The sequence below is a fragment of the Manis javanica genome, chromosome 1, assembly GCF_040802235.1.
Source record: "Manis javanica isolate MJ-LG chromosome 1, MJ_LKY, whole genome shotgun sequence".
Taxonomy (NCBI): domain Eukaryota; kingdom Metazoa; phylum Chordata; class Mammalia; order Pholidota; family Manidae; genus Manis; species Manis javanica.
This window is the reverse complement of record NC_133156.1, coordinates 143027546-143048490: the sequence shown is the minus strand read 5'-3', so window position 1 is coordinate 143048490 and position 20945 is coordinate 143027546. Positions and strand designations below refer to the sequence as shown.

Sequence of the window (20945 nt, the reverse complement as noted above, 5' to 3'; positions counted from 1 at the left end):
CCTTGCCTTGTCCTCTGCATCCCCTACAACCTTTGGCTGGGCAGTTTCTAAGGGGACAGTTGTGTTCCTGGATCTGGGGCTCCTGCCATAGAGATCGCAAGGCTTGCTGGAAAGGCAGCTGCCATTATGCATGCCGAGTGGGAGCCCGCATCCCTGCAGGGCCGCTCCAACATGGTGCCTCAAAACGGCAAGGCTTAAGTGGACAAGTGGGATAGAAAAAAAATCACTAAAACTCATCCATCTTAAATGAGACTGGATGAAAACAAGTCTAGGAGTACAATCCTAGTGCTGAAAATATGTCTCTGAACTTCAAAATTCAAAGAGTTTTAAGGCTGTCTTTTCAATAATTTCTCCCCAACTCTTTGGGAAGAGGACTAGCTGCCAGAATACAGATGGTCGGCAGCACAGTGGCAAGAATCTTAGAATCAGACAGATTGGGATTCAAATCCTACTTCTATTAGTTCCTATGAGAATGACCATAGGCATGTTATGAGCCTTTCTCAACAGATTTCTTTACCCATAAAAAGGCGGGCCACTACCTCCCTTGTTGGCTGTGAAGACAAGGTGAGACTAAGTATATGAAGCACCTGGTTTAACAGTGGCTTGTATTTATCTGTTTGCTATCAAGGGCAATATTCTAAACTTCTCATTCCCCAAGGTCCAATTATGATGAGACATAATCATACACTCAATAGGCAGAGTGCCACTTTCCAAATAGATTAAAGTTTCATGGAAAAAAATGTTGTTTTGCCCTCACTTACACTGTCTGCCCCTTCCCTCTAGAGTATGTATAAATATGGTGGTCAATTAGGAGGTTATAATTGCTTACCAACAGTTAAAGGGTAAAGTAGTCATATAATCTTTTCTACCTTTTACATAGTGTTGATACATTTCTGAAGAGCATATAGACTTTGTTAGCATTACAGAGATGGGATGGAGTCTTGCAACTAAAAGTGTGGTGGGAACAAGCAGCATGATATCCCCTGGGAAACTGTGAGAAATGCAGTCTCAGGACCCACCCCAGATCTGCTGATGCAGAATCCGGCATTTTGACAAGATTCTCAGGGGATTTGCAAGAGAACAGAAATTTGAGAGTTTCTGCTCACTCCTTAGTCACTCAGAGATGGGCCACTGGATGGTAAAAGCGCTGGCTGGGGTCTTCAGAGACCAGGATTCTCCTGATGGCTGCTCAGCCTCTGCCGCTTTCACTTAGCTGAGCACCACTGGGCAAGTCGTAACACTGCCCATGCTTCTTCCCTCTACCCCCTCTTGTTAAATAGGAAACTGTGAAGGGTCTGAGGTTTACCTCATTTGCCAGCTAACCAGTTAGCTTGCCACTGTGTGTGTATGTGCCTGTGTGCATGTGTGCACACAGGCACATACATGCAGATGACATAAGACCTCTGGGACAAACCCACAGCTAACAATACTCAACAGTGCAAGGCTGAAAGCTTTCCCATTAAAATCACAAACAAGACAGAGATGTTCACTCTCAAAATTCCTGTTCTCCATAGTACTACAAGCCCTAGCTAGGGCAACTGGGCAAGAAAAGGAAATAACATGCATCTAATTAGAAAGGAATAAGTCTATAACATCTATAAACATGTCACTGTTTATAGATGATATGATCTTGAAAAAATCTTAAAGGCTCCACCAAAAAAACTATTAGAAGTAATAAACTAACTCAATAAAGCTGCTGGATACAAAAACAATATATAAATATCAGTTATGTTTCCATACACTAACAATGTACTATCAGAAAGAGAAATTAAGAAAACAGTATCATATATGACTGTATCAGAATAATAAAATACTTAGGAATGAATTTAACCAAGGAAGTGAAAGGTCTATGTACTGAAAACTATAAGATATTAATGAAAGAAACTGAAGAAGACACAAATGAATGGAAAGATATCCATCTTCATGGATCGGAAGAGTTAATACTGTTAAAATGTCCACAATATCCAAAGTGATCCACAGATTCTATACAACCCCTATCAAAATTCCAATGCCATTTTTTACAGGCATAGAAAAAAAAAATCCTAAAATTGTTATGGAACCACAAAGACTCTGAATAGCCAAACGAATCTTAAGAAAGAGGAACAAAGCTGGAGGTATCACATTTACTGATTTCAAACTGTATTTCAGAGCTATTGTAATAAAAACAATATGGTACTAGAAAAAAAAAAGATACAGACCAATGGAATATAACCAAGAGTTCAGCAATAACCCCTCACATATACAGTTGACCAATATTTGACAAGGGAGCCAGGATTACACAATGGGAAAAAGATTCCATCTTTAATAAATGGTGCTGGGTAAACTGGATTTTCATGTGCAAAGGAATGGAATTGTCTCTATCTTATACCACTCACAAGAATTAAGTCAAAATGGATTAAAGGCTTAAATGTAAGACCTGAAACAGTAAAATTCCTAGAAGAAAACACATGGAAAAAGCTTCTTGACATTGGGCTTGGCAAACATTTTCTTTTGGATATGACACAAAAGCACAGGCAACAAAAGCAAAAAATAAACAAGTGTGACCACAGCAAACCAAAAAGCTTCTGCACAGCAAAGGATGCCATCAACAAAATGAAAAAGCAACCTACAGAATGAGAGAAAATATTTGCAAATCATGTATTTGATAAGGGGTTAATGTCCAAATACAAGGAACTCATAAGACTCAACAGCAAAAAATATAATCTGATTAAAAAATAGGCAGAGGACACCAAAGGAGACATACAAATGGCCAACAGGTATACAAAAAGGTGCTCAACACCATCAACCATCAGGGAAATACAAATCAAAACCACAATGAGGTGTCACCTCACAACTGTTAGGACCACTATCATCAAAAAACATGATAGCAAGTGTTGGTGAGGATGTGGATAAAAGGGAGCCCTTATGTGCCTTCAGTGGGAATGTGAACTGGTTCTGCCAGTTTGGGAAACAGTATGGAGGTTCCCCAATTAAAAACAGAACTAGCATATGACCCAGCAATCCCACTTCTGGGTTATATCTGGAGGAAATGAAATCACTGTCTTGAAGAGATATTTGTACCTCCATGTTCACTGCAGGATTATTCACAGTAACTAAGACATGGAAACAACCTAAGTGTCCACTGATGGATGGATGAATAAAGAAAATGTGGTGCATATATATATATATATATATATATATATATATATATATATATATACACACAACAAAATATTATTCCACCATAAAGAAGGAAATTTTGAGTTTTGTGACATGGATAGACCTTGAGGACATTATGTTAAGTGAAGTATGTCATATAAAGAAAGAGAAATATTGTATGTTCCCACTTACATGTGGAATCTACAAATGCCAAACTCACAGAAACAGAGAGTAGCATGAAGGCTGCAGTGGCTGAAGGGTATTAGAAATGGGGAGATAGTGGTCAAAGGATACAAACTTCCAGCTATAAGACAAGTAAGTTTTGGGAATCTAATGTACAGCACAGTGATCAAAGCTAACAATACCATATTATACATTTTAAAGTTGTTAAGAGAATAGATCTTAAATGTTATAATCATTAAAAAATGTTAATTTTATGAGGGGATGGAGGTATTAACTAACCTTATTGAGGTGATCATTTCACAATATATACATGTGTCAAATCACGTTGAATACCTTAAACTTATGTATATTATATATTAATAATATTTCAATAAAGCTGAAAAAATGAGATTAGAAAGTCAGGAGGAGAGCAAAACTTGGAAGAAAATGATGTGTTCAAATCTGTAGACAATTTGAAACATTTTTAGAAATACAGATTGAAATATGCAATCATATATAATTACCAGACAATGGAATATAACATTCAAGGCCATTTTAGTTTACTTCTTTTTTGACACCAAACATAAACTTTTTCATATTTGTTTACTAATATTTGTTTATAAACATTTACTCTTCTGTGAATTGTTTGTTCACTTTCTTTTTAATCCATTAGGAAATAATGTTTTTATCATCAATTTGTATGCTCCCCATTCAATATCAGTCTGTATTAGGTTTCTAATTATCACTGCTATGTTTTTAAAAATGTTAAGTTACAGAGTTACTTAAAATTCTGGGGAAAGTATTTAGATTTAGCTCAAGGGACAGGCAAAAGAAAACAACCATGAAGACTTGAGGGACCAGTTCTCCATTTCTTTTGCCTTATTTTTTAGAGCTTCAGGGAAATGACATAAATAGACATAGAGTGGTAGATTTTGGATTCAAGAAAGTAGAGCAATGCCATTGATTTATAATTGTACTGATATGTGAATGTTCTTTAGAAACCTGACCAGCCAGTAAGTTCAGGTAAATGAGTGTAATCAGCACACACGCGGGTTCAAATTAGTGGCCAACCAGGAGCAAGATATCTTGCCTGAAGATAAAGAGTTTTTGGCAATGACCCAGAGCATTAGGCAAGGACGCCATGCCTTGAAGCAGCTTGGGAGAAATGTGCTTCCATACAGAGCCCCTATACCAAAGTGTGAGTGAAGAGACGCAGAGGAAGAGGCAGGGAGAGACGTCTAGCCCAGCCTCCCTCCTGCACCAGAAACTGCTTACTCTTGCCTTCAAAATGCCCATTTATGCCATTCCCCTAACAAAGTACAGTCTCCCCATATTTCTGCCGATTGGAGTTCTGGATGTGTTTCTAGATCCAAGAATATCAACTTTTCCATGTTAACAGAACGGCATGTTAATTAACAACATTAATGTTGTCAATTGTCCTAGCTTTTCTCTCAACCTCAGAACTTACCCAGTATTGCAGGGTATCAGCCACCCTCGTCCCACAGAGGGTGTAGGTTTCCAAACCTCGGGATGATTCCATCATGTCCACTTACTACTGAATCCACAGGTACTGAAAGTTAATCTTAGCTGCAGAGGTCAGGCTATTCCATAAGCAGGAATGTTGTTAAATAAAGGGAATGAATTCATACTCATAATCAAATTTAACCTTTATACTTACTGCCATCTTCAAAAATAGGCATCCACATCAGAACCTGAGTATTTCTACTCTACCATCTTAGCTTCCTTCCCTTCATTTCCCACCTCCCACAATGCCTGTGGAAGGAGTAAACAGCAATTACTGCTCTGAAGTTAGACTGGCCGAAGATGCTCAAATCCCATTATTATCACACTAAGGAACCCGTTACAGAGGGACATTTCACAGATGTCATTTAGAATCTTCATTCTCCCAGTTTTAAGCTTTAGTCCTGACCTCTACAAACTCGAAGTTATCCAGAATAAAAAGGCAGTGGTGGCACTCCAACTTTTGATACATTCTTGGAATACCAGACACTCTTTCCTCTGGTGCTCTGCTGTCATGCCCTGTAAGTCTCTGCTTTGTAGCAACGCCAGCGAGGCCACAGCCAGCCACCTTCTGATTAGCACACCAAACAATCCATAAAATTGTGCCTTATTTGCAAAGTCCTTAGCCTCAGGCTTGACTAATTCCTGAAGCCATTTCCATAAAGATCCTATTCTGGCTTCTGCTTAGCAGAAAATCATTTTTCCAGCGACCCCATGTCAACAGTGCTTGAGCAGGAGTGCTCGGGTATGCTGGTGATCAGCAGGAGAGCATGAATAAGTGAGCTTAAACACACTCGCGGGCTCGTGAGGACCCCATCTGAGCAGCTGTGTCCTGTGACTGTGTCAGACGTCACCCCTAGTTCCTCTTTCCTCAGGCCAACTCACTCTGAGGGCCCTGGCTGCCATGAACGGTGGCTGAGAACACTCCATCGGGTGTCCTCCATGTGCTTTTCCCAGCAGATGCAGACTCCTTGCGACCCTTTTTCTGCTTTGTTTTTCTTCTCAGCATTGCTAACTCTACTCAACCGTTATGTGTGTATTATCTGGTGCTCCCACTTAAACGTAAGCTCTGTGAGAAGAGGGATTTTGTTTTGTTCACTAACACATCCCAACCATGGAGAAGATTGCTTGGTAGGTGCTTAAAGAGAGAGTGAATAAGTGAATGGCCACGAGCATGGAGATGGAACGCTTGGATGTGCACTGGGACACGACCCACTGACTGCTACTTACAAGAATTATTGGGGCACACAAACCCATTACCATAAAAATCTGCTGGAATAATGGGGGCAGTGCAATTCTAGAAGGTTAACCACTGCTCTTTGGTTAGTTCTGATGGTTCCTGCAGGGACTAACTTTAAGATTTAGTCTTACAAATCCCTAAGGCTTTTATTCTAAATGTGTATGGCTACTATTATGCCCACTTCCCAGTTCAAACACAAGCTCTGAGGACCAGGTCTGGCTGTAAGGGGGGCTCTATTGAGAGCCCTTGGCAGGGAATCTTCCTGTGGCATTTAATGGGTGCCAGTCCTTACTCAGACCTGGGCCTAGGCTCTGACCTCTTGCTGCCAGTCTCATTGGCCTGGGGTCTTGAGCTCTGTGCTGTGTTCCCCAAACCATGCTGTCCAGACTTTGAGCCAAGGGTCTGACCTCTGGCTCAACTGCCCTCCCTGGACTTCACTTCTTTTCTGTGTAGACATGGGGTGCCTTCTTGTCTCCATGCTCAGGAAGACTTCCCTGGACTGGCCTCTGCCTGGCCCATATGGCCTAAGGTACTGATGCCTGACTTCCCAACATCCACATTGCTGCAAACGTATGTCTAAGACCATCTCAGCAACATTTCAGTTAGGGAGTCACACCACCCAGTTCTGGCCAATGAGTTTGCCTAGAGGGCTTCCAGCAAAGCTGATCTTGCTCCTAAAAAGAGACTCAAGAGAGGCTGGTTTCTTCTTCTGGATACATGTCCTGCTGTGGCCCACCCACTGCCCACCTGTGGAGGAAGCCACTCCAGGAGGAAGCAGAACTATGAGTGGGACAGAGGTAGACCTGGAAGAGCCCGGGGCACCTGCCTCACCTGCAGGCAGCCCTATCCTGGGCCTTCTTCATGGGAGAAAATTGCTGTCCTTGCTGCCTGACCTAGTCTGGCTGGGATCTGCTGCTGCTTGCAGCGGAAACTGCCAATGAATGCCTCTTCCCCAAAAGGTGCCCTGGTGTCCTGAAGTACCACGGCTGTGGCCCTGCAGAGTCACTGCACCAGAGTGCATGTCCACATGCCCAGCTCAGATGTGGGGGTTGAGTTAAGGTCCTGGTTCCCAATCCTTCATGCATGAGGGCTTCCTTGTTAATGGAGTAATGTTCACATATCATACGATGCACTATTTTAGCCATTTTAAAGGACAATCCAGCGGCTCTTTCAATACACTGATCACACTATGCCACCACCACCCCTTTATCATTTCAGGGCATTTTCATCATCCCTAAAGGAAAGCCCATACCTATCAAGCAGCCACTCCTTATTCCCCATCCTCCCCCAGCCCCTGGCAACCAGGCATCTACTGTCTGTCTCTTTGGGTTGGCTTTTTCTGGACATTTTATATAAATGGAATCATACAATATATGGCCTTTGGTGTCTGGCTTCTTTCACTTAGCATAATGTTTTCAAGGTTTATCCAATGTTGCAGCAAGTGCCAACACTTCATTCTTTTTTATGGCTGAATAATATTCCATGGTATGGAAATACCAGGTTTTATTTATCCATTCATCACTTGGTGGACATTTGGGTTGTTTCCACTTTTTCACTGTTGTGAATAATAATAATACAATGGATATTTATGTATAGGTTTTTGTTTGAACACCTGTTTTCAGTTCTGTTGGGTACATATCAGGGAGTAGAACTGCTGGGTCATACTGTAATGCCATGTTTAACTTTTTGAGGAGCAACTGAACTGCTTTCCATAGCAGTGAGGTCTTCTTTTGTTACTTACAAAAAAAATTTTTTTATTGTGGTAATAAGCACATATCATAAAATTTACCATCATAACCATTTTTAAGTATACAGTTCAATAGTGTTAAGCATATCTACATCACTGTGAGGCAGACCTCCAGAACACTTTCACCTTGCCCAGCTGAAACTCTATGCCCATGAAACAACAACCTTTCCTCCCTCTGCCTGCCCCTGACAACTACCACTGCACTTTGTCTCAATGAATTTGACTACTTTTGATTCCTCATGTAAGTGGAGCCATGCAGTTTTGTCCTTTTTTGAGTGGCATATTTCATTTAGCATATGTCCTTAAGGTTCACCCATGTTGCAGCATGTGACAGGATTTCCTTCCTTTTTGAGGTTGCAGAGTATTCCATTGTATGGATATACCGCCTTTTGTTTACCCATTCAACTGCCAATGGACATTTGGGTTGCTACCACCTGCTGGCTACTGTGAACAGTGCTGTGGTGAATATGGGTATGCAGACATCTTTGGAGATAGTGCTTTCAATTCTTTTGAAGATGGAACCAGCAGTAGGCAAGGGCTTTTTTTTTCCCCCCCAAATATTCCCCCCTTTTTTTATTAGGGTATCATTGATATAAACCTCTTATGAAGGTTTCACAAGAAAAACAATGTGGTTATTACATTCACCCTTATTGAGTCCCCCCACCCACCCCATTGCAGTCACTGTCCATCAATGTAGTAAGATGCCACAAAGTCCCTATTTGTCTTCTCTGAGCTACACTGTCTTCCCCGTGACCCCACACATACCATGTGTATCAATCATGATACCCCACAATCCCCTTCTCCCTCTCTTCCCATCTGCCCTCCCCTACCCCTCTCCTTTGGTAACCACTAGTCCCTTCTTGGAGTCTGTGAGTCTGCTGTTAATTTGTTCTTTCAGTTTTGCTTCATTGTTATACTCCACAAATGAGGGAAATAAGGGCTTCTTTTTAACATAAAAAACTTTGTATCTCTCTACTTAATAGATGTTTTTCTTTCGGTATGTAGCTCTTCAGTAAAATCCAGTATCTAACCTCTCTCAAGGGAGCATTTAGATTAGGTGACCTCTCAGGTCATGTTCAGCTCTAAAGCTGATGTTTCTATGATAATTTCTTGATTATAGCATTATCCTATGACTCCAGTCCACAGTAACTTTACATTAATGACTACAGACCTGCCTTAGAAGATGTAAACAACCAAAACCAAGTAAACAGCCTGTCTAGGAAAGCTGAGGGCCCATCAGAACATGCCCACAAAGATAAAGAAGTTTCTTGCTTAAAACTGAAGGAACAAAACAGCAGCAGACTCACAGACTTCAAGAAGGGACTAGAAGTTACCAAAGGGAGGGGTGGGGGAAGGTGGGTGCGGAGGGAGGGAGCAGGAGATCGAGGGGTATTATGATTGGTACACATGGTATGTGGGGGGATCATGGGGAAGGCAGTGTAGCTCTGAGAAGACAAGTAGTGACTCTGTGGCATCTTACTACACTGATGGTCAGTGACTTTAATGGGTATGGGGGGGTCTTGATAATATGGGTTAATGTAGTAACCACAATGTTTTTCATGTGAAACCTTAATAAGAGTGTATATTAATGACACCTTAAAAAAGAAGAAGTTTCTTGCTTAACACTTAACCTTACCTCATTTCACCCATTTTACCAAGTGGAAAATAAGTAATTAAATTGGTAAGTTAATTACTATTTTACCTGTAAAGAATCAACGTCTAAACGAATTATTACTGATTCACTTCTGAGTATTATTCATTTTGAGACAGTTGAAGTCAATGGAGTTTATTTAAATAGAAGGTTTGAAAATTTCGGGCATAGTAATTGTAATGTAAGAATCTCAATAGAGGGCTCTTGTTCCTATGTGGTTATTCTTATATGCAGCATTACTCTACAGCTATTATTGCCTATTTCGCTCTATAAAATTCAACCACGGATTTAAATTCTGTTCATATGTTTATAAGAAAACACCCCTGACAGATAGTGTAGCCCTTTGAGTTACCCATGGAAACAAAAGAGTCGTCCGTTCCAAGAGGCTGACGCCAGGGCAGATGCACAGAGCAGGGTCTGGAGGGGGAGTTGATAGCCCCATTTCCTTCTTCCCTCCCTCCACCTGATGAGAAGAGTTCTCCTGGTGTGGAGGGGAGCATGCCAGTCTTGTAAGCAGGCTGGAGGCCTGAGGAGGGAGAGGGAGCAGGAACAGGCACACAGAAGCTCTGGTCCAGCACACCTAGTTTGTGCATCCACTCTGGCACCAGATGTGCAAATGCTGCCTCCATACCGATTGCCAGAAGCGCCAGGAACGAAGGAAAGCTGGGTCTTCCGCACTTTCCTTCCCATCCCCAAACTGAAGGTGTCTAGCCAGACTCCTGTGGCATCTGGATACCCACGTGCTCCAACCCCCTTGGGGCAGCCAGCCTTTGGTTCACTTCCTGCCAGACTTTGAGCCTTCCTCTGGTGCCTGTCTACATGAAAGAACTCAGAGGCTCAGCTCCTGATGATGCTAATGTCTATGACTTCCAGGACACAAAGTGTCTGGTCACACATGTGCTCTGTGGCCACTGGATGATTCTGGGCAAAACTCCTTAAAATGCACAGAGTTGCATTCCTATTGATCATCCTAACACACACAGAGCCATGAGTTTTAGAAGAAATGTTCAATACTACAGACAATGGGAAAACTGGTGTTGGAGCCACCACTAATCGATCATCAATGAAGGCTGTTCTTTGTGCTTAAGAGGGTCACAATGTAGTCAGGAAAATGAGATAAACATGTAACTGTATTCTATTTACATTTATTTTTTAACTAAAAAAGCCCAAAACAAAATGAATTAAGCTTTACCACCACTTGCTATGTGGGCTGTTTGGCCTGTCTGTAGGGAGACTGTCCAACACTCGCCTCATGGTCCTTGGGGTTCTAGAGGAAAGAGCAGGGTCACCACCCATAGGTCCTTGCACCCTGCCAGCTGCTTCTTGCAACATATATATAACACTGGTTAATGGGGTAACAAATTAAATTTTCTAGTTTTATCCTCAATATATCCCAGTACCTAGAACTACGCTCAAATGTATTATGAATGAATTTAAATGACTTTTACAAAACAGACAACTGGCTTAAAAAGACCCTAGAAGAAAAACTCCAGAGGCTAAAGTTAACACCAATATAAGCCCAAGGGGACAGCAATGAAGAGAAGAGCTCACACTTCTCCTCCTAGTGTAAGTACTTCATAAGCCACATTACAAATACCAAATACCAACTATCTGATCAGATTTGACATGATGATGTCCTCCCCAACAAAACCTGCAATCACCAGAAGCCCATTAGAAATTTAGATTTTCATCCTGAATATCAATGAGAAACCTCACCTCAAGGGCATCTGGATCTTAGACATTCACTAATGACAATATAAAGTCATGATCAGCAAGACATTAACAATACTGCTTATTTCACCTTTATTTAATAGATTAATATACATTTTATAATTTATATAATGGTAGAAAAGCACACAGGTATAATTTAAAAATGAATGTACATGCACTGGAGGTGCAGGCACAGAACTGTTTAAGTTGCTGGGTTGTGTGATCAAAGTCTCGGCCACATCCCTGGTCTAGAGCACCCACCAGGTCAGGACGGGTGACGGCTGCAATGCTCAGCCTGGGCAACAGTCAGCGCTGGTACACGGTGCAGTCACCTGCCACGTAAGCTCCGTGGCTAGGAAACTATTATGCCACCACTGTGCTGGTATGCCAACAGGGCTGGGCACTGCCAACCAGCTGCCTACTGGCATGAGGTGCTGTCTACTTGTTATGGGTTGAACTGTGCCCCCCACAAATCCCTATGTTAAAGTCCTAACCCCCAGGACTTCAGGATGTGACCTTACTTGGAAAGAGGGTTGTTGAAGATGCAATCAGTAGAGATGAGATCACAATGGAGTAGGGTGGGTCCCTAATCCTGTATGACTGGGGTCCTGATAAGATGGGGAAATTTGGACACAGACACACACAGGGAGGAGCCATGGGAAGGTTAGTTAGGCAACCACCAGCGGAGGAGCTACCAGAAGCCAGGGGAGCACAGGTCCTTCCCTAGAGCTTCTGAGGGAGCGCCACCCCACTGTCACACTGGTCTTGGACTTCTGGCCTTCAAACTGAGAGACACTTTCTGTTCTTTAAACCACCCTGGCTGCAGTTCTTTGTTCTGGCAGTTAGAGGAATCTGCTCCACTGCTTCTACAGTGGAGGGAGCAAGCCTGGCAGGAAGTCCTGCTCACTACAACCCTGGGAAACAAGACAGGGCTCCTCTAAGTCTCTGCACAGCCATGGAGGAGGAGGTCTGCCCTCGGCACGGACTGTAGGCTCAGAAGCAGACACACTCTCACCTTCCCTCGGCAGCCACTGGCAGATGCCATCTGCACCACCAGCTGACCCGGCTGCCTTGTAGGGATGGGGGATCTGCCCCAGCTCTGGCAACTTTCTGCTGCCTAGGTGCCACTGGCCTATGGGTTCCTTTTACCACTCCCTGCTGGTACTCGAGCTGTGGTATTTCACTCATGCCCCAAGTTGCCTACAGGGTATGCCATGGATCTATGAGTCTCAGGGAGGCAAGGCTGATAGCGGGAGCTGCCGAACACCTCTGACAGTGAGAAATGTGGTTCTTGCTATCCACCATATATTTACTTATTTGTTTAATCCTAGTATATACATAAAGCAATTTCAGAATTGTTGAGCCATACCCTGTAAGAAACACATTTAGTAATGGGATATAGCATTTATGTAGTTTTGGTGCCTTTTGTCTTCCGCCTTATAGAACCCAGTCAAAATACTGTTTTCCAAAGTTACTTAGGTGAGGTCTTTTCTTTCCCACTCCTTTCAAGGGGCTGCATTACAATGGGGCTCATCTGTTACAGTCTGCATTCATCTTGGATCTCTCCCACCTGCGGGGTGATTTGAATTTGAACCGCAGCTTGTTTTTCTATGGGACCCAGTAAGGAGGTCCTAAGTCAGAGCCCAAGGAAGAGCCTGGCTCAGGGCAGGGCTGCTCCCTCTGTGTCCTTATCACCCCCCTCCCTGCTCCCTTCCTTCCACCCCCTTCCCACCCTATCCCAGTCCACACCAAACCTTCCATTTCTGGTTTATTCTTCCTCTCACCTATCCTTTCTAATATCTAGTACTGAACCTGGTTCATGGTAGGAACGCAATACATGCTCAGCATGGAACTGTTTTCTTTAGTGAATCCTATGGACTTCTGAAGTCCACTCTGTGTCTGCAATTTCTCCTTTACATAGTGAGACAGGGCACGTCATCTCAATACACTCAACAAAAGTCTTTAAGGAAAACCACTGGTTCCCTTAACTGGGTCAGTTCTGAGACAGAATCTAGCAGCCAGTCAGGAAAGTAATAGCTAATAATGAAGCCCATTCCTCTTCTTGGATATGAAGAGCCACAGGTAACTAGAATTCAGCTTGACAGTTGTTCTTGGGCAACATTTTCAAATTTCTGCTACTGCTGCCCCCCCACGCCCCTTTAAAATAAAGCATCTCAAGTAACTTGGCAGCACAGGAAATCATTTGATACAAAACTAAAGGGAGTAAGAGCAGCATTAATATTTGCAAGAAAAACAATTACAACTAAAAGTTGTGTTTTGGGGGGGTTTGCTCAAATAACCTTTTTAATGCTCCAGTTGTCCATTTTTTTCTGTAATCAGTATTTGATTTTCAGATTAATGAGGCAGGAGCCACCAAGTAAATGAAAGTCAGTTTTAAAAATCTGGGAAGGAAAGCAAAGAGCTTTGCAAACGTGTATCTAAGGAGGAAAATGACATCTGAGACTATGCACTTATTTTCATACCCAGAGAACACTTGGATCAAAACATGTAAAAACATAAAACTTTAGGATTAGGGTAATGCTGATGTTGAAGTCACACGTCGTGACATTTCCAAGACAATAATTAAATGCTGATCAAATTCTGCAAATAAATAGGCCTTTCCATATGTGAAATAAAACCATCCTAGTCCCCTGAAACCTTGGTGAACCCTGATAATTAGACCAGCCACTGATGATGAGGCTGCGTAGGTGGGATTATGGGCTTGAGGAATGTGGAAACGGTTATGAGCAACCCAAGAATCAGTGAGTTTATTTTAAAAACTTATTTTATTAGCAAGTCTAGTAGTACATTAAATTAATATAATGAATGTGTTAGCTATAAATCATTACTGGCTAGGTATTGCTGACTGGCTATGTATCATTGGGCTGGATAACATCCCTAAACCTTGGTTTATTCATCTCTAAAATGGGCAGAGTAATACCAGCTTACAGGTGATGTGAGTTTTAAACCTGATATGAAGCACTTAGTAGATGTCCAGCACAAAACATACGCTCAACTGTTAAGCACAGCCTAGTGCTAAGAGTGGGGATTTGGGCCCAGTTGCCAGTGCTGGAGGCTGGCCTGCCACTCGTTCACTGTGTGGCCTTGGAAAAGTCACCTCACTTCTCTGAGCTGCTGAAGGGGAAGTAGTGATCCGGAATGGGGATAATAATCAATAACCAACTACAAAACAGGGGTGACAGTAACTAGAGTAGTCATGAGGATCCCAGAGTCAAATGGACAGAGCACTTAGAACAGGGCCAGGCTCCTCATATTCCAGAGTATCAGCGATGGTGGTGCACTGTGATCACTTCACCAGCCTGCCAGGACAGGGTGGTGGGAGTCAACTACGACGAGCACCAGGCCTGGCGCAGGGGTTTAGGAGCTGTGCTGGCAACATATGTCAGGAGCTTCAGAGTCCGCAGAGGCTTACCCCATTTGTCAAAGGTGGGACAAGTGGTTTAACCCACAGCAGTGAAGAGCGAACCAAAGCCAGGAGGACAAGAACTACACACACTGAAGGAATACATTACAGCAATTTGGCTGCAGGCAACAAAAAACCCTTGCTCATGTGTTATGCAAACCCCACCCTATAGTCAGCCTGCTTCAAATACCTGGTTCCACAGAGAAGAATCCTTTACAGTGAGTAAGATGCTAAAATCTAGTGTTGTGGTGCTCGCTCTTCCTCCTACAATCATCCATTTTCTGGCATATTTATTTCGATTGTGCATCTTGGATAAACACTACCTTTCACCTCATGAAAAAAAAAATCAAAAGAAAACAAATGGCTGTTCTGTCCTTATTTCTAAACATGCTAATAAATTATCATCTCTTATTGTATTGACACCATGTTACACAGGGAAACAGACATTTGTGCCTTACTCCACTTAAACTCATGCAGAAAGGCATGTTTCATTAATTTTCTGGGATTTTTTTCCAGGCAAGGCTTTCTCTCTCAGTCTCTTTTATCCTTCTCAAGCAAACAACTGGATAGGGCATCCCAGGTTTCCTAGTGGAGGAAATGACCACAGGCCCACATACTCTTGTCCTCAATTCCTGGGCTTAAATTCCTGCTCCATTAGCTTATGAGGCACACGACTAAGGCAGATTTATAGCCTCTGGGATTTCAGTTTCCCATGTGTAAAGTGGAGAGATTACCACCCACTATTCAGGACGACTGGGCTGACATGAAATATTGTACCTGGTCCAAAGAAATATAGCTTAACTGCTTTCCACACCCTTCCCACACTTTCTTTCCTCCTCTGGGGACAAGCTGTATGGCAGAAGGCTTGGTGTTCACTTTCTTCTATGTGGACAAGCTGACAGGTATGTGCATTTGTGGGGCATATTTGTGTACTACAAGGTGGAAGGAAATGGATATGTGTCAAGGTCCTTGAGCCAAGCTTAACATCAAAACCTCCAAGGGAAACAGTTAATAGACAGGGGGACAGCAGGGAATCATGCTATCTGGGACTTGGGGGCAGGGAGGAGAGGTGTCATTTAAGGACACCTGAGCAATTATAAGGATGTGGCCTTGCTAATTCTAGATTTAACTAAAGAATCTGGAGGATCCAGATGCTAATGGACATTTAACAAATCACTAGCACTCTATCACAGCTATAGAGAATGCCAGGCCCACTGCAGAGGTTTGGGCAAAGGGCATTTGCCAAAGTCTCAAGTTTGTGTTCAATACTGCAGTGAAGTTGAGGGCCATTGCCCAGATTGATAGCATATGCTCAGATGTCGTCAGGAAAGAGAACGCAGTCTAGATGGGCTATTTTTCTTGTGTTTGGGAACAGAACCCCCACCTCACTGATTAGGAGGGGAAAAATACACAGCCCCGGAGTTATCAGAAGCAGCAAAGAGAGCAAACGTTAATGTGTAACAGTAATGGTTACTCGTGAAATGCACTCCAGAGTGACCAGAATGCACTCACCTGGGGCTTTCCCATTCCTGGTCGTCCTTGTCCTTCTCTTCTTTGGCATCTCCAGAATGCGGGTGTTTCTGCACAATTCGCATCCCACCAGCTTTCACTAAAATGAGAACAGAGGAGGGGTATGATCAACACGGAAGCAGGACCACCCGAGGACCAGCAGCACTAGCTTCAAAGTGTTTGGTTGCCTCACAAGTTAGTCCAGATAAGCTGGCAGTGACAATTAACTACAGAAGATTAGGCTGTTCAGGGGAGATTCAAAATGACACAGCACTCAGGGCTATCTTTTTTTTCAGATCCACTTAGAAACTTTCCAAAGCTCCTGTTTACTTGTTTGGTCTCTTTGGAAGTATTTCCTACAAGCAGTGGAGTAACCAGAGCATAAACCATGTGGAGAAAGTGGCTGCTTGCTTTAGGTTCTCACATCTTGATGCAACAAGGTCCTACATAATCCCTGCCCAGTGGTATTTTCTCAAATACTGCTGATACTATGGATTGGGTGAAACAGCCACAGTGACATGGGATAGCAGCTATGCCACAGTCAGAGCCCACTCAAGTGGCAGCCCAGGCTTCTGTGGCAGCCTTTTCCAAACTGCGCTGTGAAACCTTAGAGTTGGCAGATGCTAATTCAGTTTTCAAAACAACCTTATTGAATATACTTCACACACAATACAATTCTCCCATGCAGAGTGCACCACAAACAGAAACCCCCTACCCATTAGTGGTCACACCCAGATCTATCCCTCCTTTCCTCCAGCTCGTAGCAACCAGTCACCTACATCTCCCTATCCTGGACAGTGGACATAAATGGAACCACAAATATGTGGCCTTGGTGTCTGGCTTCTTTCACTTTGCATAGTGTTTTCAAGGTTTATCCACATGTGCATTTCATTTCTTTTTATGGAGGAATAATATTCCATTATATGGACGGACCACCTTTTATTTATCCATTCATATGCTGATGGACATTTGGGTTATTTCCACTTTTTGCCTATTATGAATAATGCAGCTATAAACAACTTGTGTACAAGTTTTTGTGTGGACACATAGATATATACCTTCATTTTCTTGGTATACACCTAGTAATAGAATAGTGGGTAACCTAAAAACCATCTATTTACCCTTTTGAGGAACTGCCAATTGCTTTTCCGAAGCTGCAGCATCATCTTACGTTCTGACCAGTCTGAGGGTCCCAATTTCTCCCCATGCTCACCATCACTTTCTGTCTATCTTTTTAATTATAGCCATTCTTGTGGGTATGAAGTGCTATCTTATTGCAGTTTGATCTGTATTTCCTTAATGGCAAATATACTGATACTGCTTTACAAGGAAAAAAAACCCCAAAACAAACAAGAAGATTAAGATCTATTAAGTGTGCAAAATGCTAGGCTAAACAAATTCAATGGGTTTCCTCAGGACAGATTTTCTCAGCTTTTAGTGTGTGCTGTAAGCTTTATAAGGGCCCCAGAGCATGTCATCTTTCCCAAATGTATTCTACCACAAAACACCCACCCCTACCCCAGGAATGTGGGTTATCCTTTAGGACTATAGTGTTCCACAGAATAGTCTAGAAATGCTGGCCCTATATCCAAAAAGCTAGCCTCACATGGTCACCAGCATGTGCTCTGGGGCCAGCAGGCTCCTCCATGCCCTCAGCTATGTGGTCACAGACTAGTTAGGCCCTCAAAGCCTGGCTGCAGGCTTCATCTGCAGGAAGGGGGTGAGACCTGAGTCCTAAGGTGAAGTTTAAGTAAGAGAGGCGGCTGAAACCTAACCCCCATGTGATAGCATTAGGAGATGGGGCTTTGGGGAGGTGATTAGGTCACAGGGTGGAGCCCTCAGGAATGGGATCAGTGTCCTGATGGAGAGCCTGGAGAGAGCCCTTATTCCTTCCACCATCGGAGGACACTGAAAAGACGGCCATCTGTGAGCCAGGAAGCAGGACTCACCAGACACGGAACTGCTGGATCTCAGACGTCCAGCCCCCAGAACAGTGAGCAGCTCAGTTCTGCTGTCCCAAGCTGCAGCCTGTGGTGGGGCTAGAACAGCTGGACAGGGCTGAGACAGCTCCTGGTGGCCTCCTGGTGCAGGTGAGTATGTGCTAGGAGGCAGAGAGTGTTCACTGTACTCACTGCCCTGGCTCTGGGTGGGGGGTGCACCGCACCTCCTCCTCCTCCTCAGGATGGCTACACCTGGGTGCTGTCACAGCGCCGAGCACACCACCCAGTCAACTTGTCAGGCCTCATCCTCTGGCATTACAAATTTGGTTGGACCTGGCTGAATTATGAAAGTCCAGGACAAGATTTTTGTGTTTTGTTTTAATGATAGTGAAGAACAGGAAGGGGAATACGAAAAACACCCTCAGACTTAACACACTTGGTGTTAATTAATTTCCAACTTCCCTGGCAGAGTTTTGTGAGCCCTCTGACTTCAGGAAGCTGGCAAGGCCTGCTTCATGGCCTGCAGAACTCAGCAGCAGTCTCCCAGGAAAGGAGAAGCAGAGGGCAGGTAAAATAAGGGACTGTGCTAATGGTGTGTGTGTCTGCTGGTCTGGGCTCAGAACTAGAATCCACCGGCTGCAATTAGCACCTCCTTTCAGTGGGGACTGGACATTCCCCCTTTGGAAAGGAGGAGAGAGAATCCTGCTCAGTAATTATCTCAAAAGTCTATTTTTCACCCCATCTCCAGATTTTTATTCCCGTCATTTTATTTTTCATTTCTAGAACCTTTCCCCTCCCTCAAATTCATCTGATCTTTACCTGATAGGGTCTTATTCAGTTCTCAGGTTTCTAATTCTTTTATATATTTAATCATTGTAGGCACACTTGTCTCACAGTTGTACATCCAGTTATCTTATGATCTCAAGTTCCTAGAAGTCGAGCCCCACTGTTTTCATCTGCTGATTCTTCCTCTTGAACCGCGTGACTGCAGATTATGAGGGTTTGTCTTCACTGAGGATTTGTCTGTGGGGATCATTTGGGGCCTGTGGTGCAGGCAGCCTCCCTTTGACATACTTCTGCAAATGAGTATAGGCACCCAGAAATCCTTTTCACATCAGATTTCTCACAACAGGAATTGTCAAAGTGCAAATCTGAACTCATAGCCCATGTGCAGGCAGGCCTGCATTTATAAATTCTCAAGGAGACTTTCTTCTCCATCTGGAATCCAGGCTGAAGCAGGGTAGTCACCATCCCACTGTGTTGCTGGGCACATTTATTTATTTCACTGTTGCCCCAAGGGTTTGACCTCTGAGCACCCAGCTTTACGCTGGGATCTTGGGCTAAACAAGGGCTTCGGGGTGGGCCCTAATCCCATCCGATGGAAGAAGAGGAAGAGATACCAGCTCACTCCCTGCCTCCAGTGGGCCCAGCCTCATGCTAACTGTTTTGAATTTCAGTTTCTTCTCTGGGTGTGGTTCCTAGGGGTTTCCCTTGCTTTGCACTTAGATTTTAAAAAATGAAAACAAAAACCCATTTGCAGGTGGCTTATCAAGATGTCCCACATCATATAATCTGCCAAACCTTAAGAAATGGAGACTGAAAGTAAAACTGTGGTACGTCAAGATAATTTTCCACTCTGCGGAAATGTATGTTTGGGGAGTTATGAATGTTTTTGGCGAAAGAAGTCTGGAAGAATTGTCCTACTGAATGTTGTTTTTTTAAATTCATTTTCCTTACCCATTCTTATCTCATGCCCGTTGGGAACTGATGGAAGGTGCTTTTATGGGCTGAACTATGTCCCCTCAAATTCATCTGTTGAAGTCCTAACCCTTATAAGCTCCGAATGTGACTGTATTTGGAGACAGAGTCTTTAAAGAGGTGATGAAGTTACAAGGAGGCTGTAGAGCAGGCCTAATCCAACTGGACTGGTGTCCTCACGGAAGAGGAAGACACAAGGACATGCACAGAGCAAAGGCCGTGTGAGGACAGAGAGCAGGCAGCATTCTGTAAGCCAAGGAGAAAGGCCTCAGGAGAAACCAGACCTGCAAGCACCTTTATTTTGCACTTCTAGCCTCCAGAACTGTTAAGAAAATAATGTCACTGAAGCCACCCATTCTGTGGTGTTTCGTTACAGCAGCTTGAGCAAACTAATACATATGACTATTTAAAGATGACCATTTAAAAATATCCTCGGAATTGTTTCAACCTGGCAGACACAAAATAAAACTGTAACTCACAGAGATGTTCCATAAACTGACTCAAAGTCAAGAGAGCTGTACAACAAACCACAAAAAAAATTGACAGTGAAGGTCAAGGTGACATCTGAAAGAGTCAGGTCTCTGCAGCTGGCAAGGAGCACCTGCCTACTCCTCTGCTGAAGTGAGTACACGTGTCAAGGCTCAGTCACTCCCCCACCCACCAGCACTTCACTTAATTTACTTTATAAAAACAATTAACTTCATCAATCCCTCACAGTATGTGCAGTGATTAATGTAGCAATAAAAAGTAGCAATAATAATAATAACTCAAGGCTGAGACAGATTCATTTTAACTAGCAATACTGTCAAAATATATGACAGCACATATTTATTGTGATTGTTTTATCACTGTCACTAGAACTCTTCACTTGTAAAAAAGACAAAAGCAGAGTTAGTTTTGCAGAAATCTTTGTGGGATTATTTGCAAATATGAGTATTTTTATGAGACGTTAGAAAAAAGAAACTTGGATTTTTATTGTGCTGGTTGTTATTCAAATGAGAGCTTCAACTTTAAAGAATGACAAATTCATCTTTGCAGAAGTGCTGTGCTGAGGTTAAGGGCATGGATCCCATAGTCAGATCCTTAGATCCAATCTGTGTGTGTGTGTATATGTATGCAAGATCCAAATCTGTGTGTGTGTGTGT

The 20945-nt window shown here is 43.1% G+C and overlaps 1 protein-coding gene across 1 annotated transcript in view; it reads right to left on the bottom strand.

Annotated features, from left to right (window-relative positions):
• Nucleotides 1–20945, bottom strand: part of DAP (death associated protein) — a 68049-nt gene that overhangs the window by 33202 nt on the left and 13902 nt on the right. Inside the window, exon 2 of the mRNA XM_073237903.1 lies at nt 16106–16202. Coding sequence (XP_073094004.1) covers nt 16106–16202 — 97 coding nt within the window. The remainder of the gene's footprint in view (nt 1–16105; nt 16203–20945) is intronic.